Source organism: Solanum stenotomum, chromosome 2 (assembly GCF_019186545.1).
Source record: "Solanum stenotomum isolate F172 chromosome 2, ASM1918654v1, whole genome shotgun sequence".
Taxonomy (NCBI): Eukaryota; Viridiplantae; Streptophyta; class Magnoliopsida; order Solanales; family Solanaceae; genus Solanum; species Solanum stenotomum.
Window position 1 is genome coordinate 6201262 of NC_064283.1, and position 6548 is coordinate 6207809.

The 6548-nt window shown below is 30.7% G+C and overlaps 1 protein-coding gene across 1 annotated transcript; it reads right to left on the reverse strand.

Annotated features, from left to right (window-relative positions):
- Positions 1-2236: 2236 nt before the first annotated feature.
- LOC125856988 (transcription factor bHLH93-like) lies at positions 2237-4968 on the reverse strand. The gene is made up of 4 exons (XM_049536650.1): positions 4283-4968; positions 3386-3553; positions 3051-3218; positions 2237-2717 (listed from the first exon to the last, which is right to left on the reverse strand). The coding sequence occupies exons 1-4, from the start codon at positions 4874-4876 to the stop codon at positions 2631-2633; spliced, it is 1017 nt and encodes a 338-aa protein (XP_049392607.1). The 5' UTR covers positions 4877-4968; the 3' UTR covers positions 2237-2630.
- Between the last annotated feature and the right edge of the window lie 1580 nt (positions 4969-6548).

Consider the following 6548-nt stretch of genomic DNA (forward strand, 5'->3'; position numbering starts at 1 on the left):
CATGTGTACCTTGTATTTGATATTAGTTAGTGAGTATTTGGCTACCGTATGGAGTTCAAATCTCTTGGCTGAATGTTAAATGTCTTCACTTGATATGTGCTTCAACTTGAGATGTCAAAATGCTTACTGGGTCAGATAAGCTCCTAAGTATTACGTTGGTGTCACATCTGTATCCCATGTCATTGTTATTATTGTAAGTCCATATTCACATTTCTTCTATTAGTGGTTCATAATTTCAAGTCTCAACAATAATTATCACCACCAAAACAACAATCCCAAAAGAGTTATGATCATCAAAAGAATAATCTCAAAAGAGTTATGAATATCAAAACAACAATCTCAAAGATTAAAGAATCTAAGTGAAGCAGTTTGTATAATGATGGGTGGCAGCCCAAGGGCAAATGCCTAGCATGGATCGATCCCAATTGGTATGGAAGGGTGGCAGCTCAGGGGCGAAAGCCTAGCATGGGACGATCCCAATTTTTATAGAAGAGTGGCAGCTCAGGGGTGAAAGCCTAGCATGGGCCGATCCCAATTGGTTGAATTATGAGGACAGCATCCTAGTGGTTAAATGCCTAGCATGGGTCATCCTCTTCTACCACTGATCAGCTGTTCATTTGTATCATATGCCTTATAAAGATTAGAACGCACAGAAAAGTAAAGAAAACAATGTAACATACACGATTCCAAAAGTATAAGCAAAGGTGATCTCTAATCCTTACCTATTTGTATTTGGTTTCACTTGAGCTCTCATTTTACATATGGTTGTATTATGCCTTACATATTCAGTGCTTTATTTCGTACTGACCTCCCTTATTGGGGACGCTGCATTCCATGATGTAGGTATATGTACTCAACTAGTAGGTCTCCCCCATAGAAGCTTGATTCGGGGCTTTGCCGAGTCTTTACTATGCGTATTTTGATAGTTGTATAGTCATGGATTCTAGTAGAGGCTTTGTAGACATTTTAAAACTATCATCTGTATTCATAGTTTTACCTGCCACCTGTATTAGTTCAGCTAGTCGACATGTGTTGTATATTTAGCTTCTTAGTAGCAAATTTATATGCATAATAGTTCACTTTCTCGTCATAAGTCACTTGTAAAGCATGTGTTCATACGGTACTTGTCCGCCAAACCTAGGGTGGGGTGCGACAATCTGTATAGAAGCTTGACTCAATCTTAATTTAGCATCAAAGGTAAAAACTCGCACAGACGATTAATTTCAAATTTTGTACCTCATCCCAATATAAATACTTAGCTAAATGGGGCATCATATTCTTATAACTTATTGTCTTTTACCCCCAAAAATTAGAATAGTGTCTCAAAATATGTAGGACATGGTCCTTCAATAAACACCATCATTGCTCATTAACATCCAAAAAATAATGTTACTATCACTACTTTATTTCTTAGAAACTTGCACATGCTCTAACATTCCATTCTTATAATTCCTTACAACAAACTATTATTGTAACCACTTTATTATTATCATAAAATAAAACGGTCATTTCAAAAAAATTCTTCTTGATAAATGATATTATGTTTACATTTCATATTTTTATTAGCAATATTACGCTTATAATTTCCTTATAATTTATAATATTACGCTTATCCCCCTTAAAGCAGGTTAAAATATTGGTGCGGCCTCTACATATTTTGTCCGATTATCGTTGCTTTAATTTATCTTATCAAAAAGAAGTGTGGTTGGAGTTTATTTAAGGCATAAAGTTCCTCTTGAACTCATTTGTCCACGTCTTTTTGTTGTCATTTTATGGAATTTTTATTTCTCTTTAGCTGGAATTTCTCAAATAATTTGTTTTTTTCCCCTCACAAAACTAACAAAGAACGTCTCCATGAATAAAATAAAGATGCCCTTATCATCAAGAGAGTATACAGTGTTATATATATATATTATTTTATTTTTTTTATTTTTTTTCGAGGTTAACATGGGTTCGATCAATATATAATACATGTACCATAAATGCAAGTCTACCTATGGCTATACTCAACATAAACGGATTTAAAATTTATGAGTTCAATTTTTAAGATTTTAGAATTTCCCAGTTATTCTTCTAAGTTATAGGAATATATTCATATCAATTATTTATTCATATCTCGCTTTAAAATAATGTATTTAGACGAACCGGTATCACAAGGATGGATCCATATATACTCTACTAACAAACATATATTGAAGTGGATTTCATAATTTAAGTACAATTTTTTGGGCTAAAATTACTAGTAATTTTCTTTGGCATTAATATAAGTCATTTTTTTGGATGAGAAAAATCACAACAATCTACTACAACCTCTCACTTTGATGAGAAAAAAGATCCTAACTTGTCAAAATACACAAATTCAAAGAATCTACCAAGTAACCAATAATAATAATTTTAAAATCAACATGGGTCGTAGTGCCATCATTGTTTCACCTTTAATTACAGGTCTTGAGTTCGACTTTTGGGTATGGGGAAAAATCCTTTTGAGGATGTCACCACCGAATGTGTCCCGCAGTGAGCAATCCGAATTTAGTTAGGACTTCAATCAGGCTTCGACACCGAATAGAAAACCAAAAAGAATTAAAGGAACTTTTCCCCTCTTTTCTTCTTCTAGATTTAGTCCACATGGCTTACAGACACCTCCCTCCATATCCAGCATTTCTGAACAATGCTTGCTTTATGTCTTCTGAACTCACAACTCCACTCTGCTCCATTTCCTATCACAATCATTTAAAAAAAAAAAGACTTTAGTCAAATAACATCACATTAATTTGAATTCCGAACTTGTCATCCAACTCATAACTCGTTTTAGTTACTCAACTCATAATAATATATTTACACGTACGTATTTAATAAGTTGTCCAATACAAATACATGATCTAAACAAAATTCGTTAGAACTAGTATCTAGTATGGTAGCTACGCCCCTGATCTGTAATGACCCAAAGGTCATTTTTGGTAATTTTCACGAACACTTCCAAAAATGGCCTTCCAGTTCATTACATGATTGACTTTCACATAATTTTTTTAAAGGTGTATTGAATTTTGTACCTCAGAACAAGAAGCTTGCATTGCAAAATCACTAAATGAGCTAATTACACACTGTTGAATCTCTAGGCCTAAAGCCTCTAGTGTGGTCACTGTTGATAGCAATAGACCAGGCTTCCCTGCACAACATATCTCAACTTTTGTATCAACACTCCTCCTTTCCACATCAAACTGCCAAAAAAAACATATTAAAAAATTAAATCGAGATGGATTTAAATAGAGTGATATTGATAGTGATACTGATATTGATACTGATACTGATAATGAAAATTCATATAGTCCACCTTTGATTGTTGGGCTTTTTTAGGTAATAAATAAATATTGTTGTTGTAACTCACCTTAGGTGAATTTCTCACAAGCATTTCATTTGGTTTTACATCTTTGAAAATGCTCATCAAGCTTAGTTGATTTGGTCCAAGTTCCATTTCTTCTTGCAAATTATTGATTTTCTCTAGTAGCTCCTTCATGTAGTCTATAGTATCCCCAAGTATTGAAGTTCTGTCCATCTATCAAGGGTAAACAAGTAAATTAACATCAGAAAAATTATAATTACAAAAAGAAAAAAAAGTTACATACATGGATAGTACAAAAAAAAAACGCATTGCATAATTAACCTAGTTTAATTTGGTATAACAATTCAATATAATTGCTATTTTTATCAAGTTTACTTTTTTATTTTATTTTAATGGGGGCAGTGAAAGAAGAAAATGGAGAAAGGGATTAAAAGTTAAAAAAATCAACCTTTATCACGTAAAAGTTACTAAAATTTCTCTATTTTTATCATGTTACTAATTACTACTGCACATCATTAAAAAATTTCCCTTAAAAGCTTTATAAGTGACCAGATAGAAGATGAATTACCTAAATAGTCACCCATCCAATTATTTAAAAAGGGCAGTTTGGTGCACTAAAATTTTCACTATGCGCAAGGTTTAAATTCGACCATAAGGGTCTATTGTACGCAGTCTTATCTTACGTTTCTACAATAGACTATTTTTAAGGCTTGAACGTGTGACCAGGCATCCTAGTCATAGGACAACAACTTTACGAGTTACTTCAAGGCTACCCTTTACCCATCCAATTTCTTAAATAAAAAATAATTAATCGATATATAATATATGTATAAACTGTGTATAATCTGAGCAAAACCTACACAGTGAATCTGACTGGCTATTTGGGTAAAAATTCTCAAAAAATAAATAAATGATAAAGGAAGGTCTAATTAAGTTAATTACCTTGCTAATCTTTGGAACAACTGATCTAAGCATAGAGAGTCTATCATTAAGCCTTTTCCTTCTTCTTCTCTCAGCCATTAAATTTTTTGAAGGTTGACCATCTATTTTCTTTGATTTTGACTTTCTAATTTCTGGACACAAACCAATATTAAAACTTGAAGCTCCACCACCACTTCCTCCTGCACCTTCACACACTTGATTTTCCTCCAATTTACAAGGAATAACAACATTATTACAATTATTATTCCCCATTTCCAAATTTTGGAAACTATAGTTCCCCATTTCATCATCCAAAATTGATGAAAAATCTTCTTGAGAAGGAAATGAAGATGGTGGAGACAATTCATCACAAAGTGGACTATAAAATGAAGTACCACAATTTATCAAACTTTGTTGGTCAAATGGCAAATTACATGAATACCCTTCAAAGGAATTAGAAGTAGTAGAACAAGGAAGTGGAATATTATCATAGTTGAGGACATTGTTGTAAAAATCATGACACATTTCCATAGGGACTACATTTGTAGTATCCCATGACTCACTTCTTAGAGATAATAATTCTTCTAAGAAGCCATTCTCATTGTAATACTCCATTTTTTTCTTTCTATGGAGTTTTGTTGGAAGAAAAAGAAGAGAGGAGTTTGGAGGGTAGTAATGTAAAAGGGAGGGACCTTGATAAAATGAATAAAGTGGAGGATATATATAGGAAGAAGAATAATTATAGATTTATAGACTATAGTAATGTTTTATTTATGGGGAATCATTTGTCATTTATCACCTACAGTCTTGGACTACATAAATTTGGAATTTGTCTTAAAAGTAAGGGCAAATTTTCGAAAAGGAAACTATCATTTCTAGAATTATTATTATTGAGAAAATAAATAAGTGTTATATTTTTAACGCATTTCACGCTCTTTCTTTAAAAATGTTATAATTTATTAAATTACCTTTATTTATCATATATACGTTACCTAAAAATTAAGCACAATTAATAATAAGAAACTCTTGAATACTAGGATGTAGTTGAAAAAACACAACATTCAGTTCTCCATAGTTACATCAATGAAAGTCAAATTGAGGTAATACATGACTAAGTGATCAACGAAGTGGGTCAACAGTTAACCATAAAACTCTAGGTATTATTTTTTCATATATTAAATCTTGATTAATAGAATTATATGATACTTGTAATGGTAAAAGATAACAAGTACCTGATGTAATTAGTTGAGGTGTCCGATATTTATATCAAATTATATCAGCTTAGGTATCATAGTTAATTAATTTTATAATATGATAATATATATAAATTTGTCATGGTTAAATAGGAGTACTCTATGTGTAAACACAAAGAAAATGACAAAACTATATTTGATTTGAATGACATTTATTTTAAATTATGACCAAACTTAAATCGAACGTAACCATGAATAGATTAGGCCACTCTATCTTAAAGCTTTCAAAAAGGTTTTGCTTATTGAAATGATATGAAACTGAAGAATTTCTCTTGGAAATTAAAAGATGTTTCAATATTCATTTTTAGCATATGTGATTAAAAAAAATTAAAGGATAAATTAAATACTTATCCTTTTTTATTTATAGTAATTTTTTTCAGTGTGTAAAAGAAAAAGTGCACAAATAATATGAAACAAAATAAGTATTTTTTAACTCTTTTCTTTTTCTTCTGAATTTAAATTTCTTCATTTCATATTAATTGTCCACCTTACCATAAATATTTGTTTAAAATTACTTGTCAATTTACAAAAATAATAGAGAATTAATTAAATATTTTTATTATATCCGTACAATTCTTTCTTTTCTTTTTTGAAAATGCAAACAAAATAATGAATTTTCAAAATTTTCTTAAGAGATAAATTAATAAAATTATGTTTTTTATTTTTATAATTTCTTAAGAAGCGTATAATAGAAAAAGAAGTGAACTAGTAATATGAAACGGACGGAATAGTTCTCTTCTCAGCTGACTATTTGATCACGTTTGTGTCTGCACAGAAAAAGATGGGGGGTTTACCTTGTCAGGTTCTTTATATGCATAAATGTCTGGGAAATTAATTGCCATATTACCAGTACAAAATAATTACTAAATTATTTTTAATTTTTTTTTTTTTTTTAAAAAATACACCCACAGAAGAAAAAAGTCTCAATACTTTTTGGCCCTAGTTGTAAAAAATTCAAAATAGTTGGTAGGCCTTTTCTAATTCTTTTAGTCAAAATAATCCCTTTTAATTAGATTAACTTTTCATTAATTAAT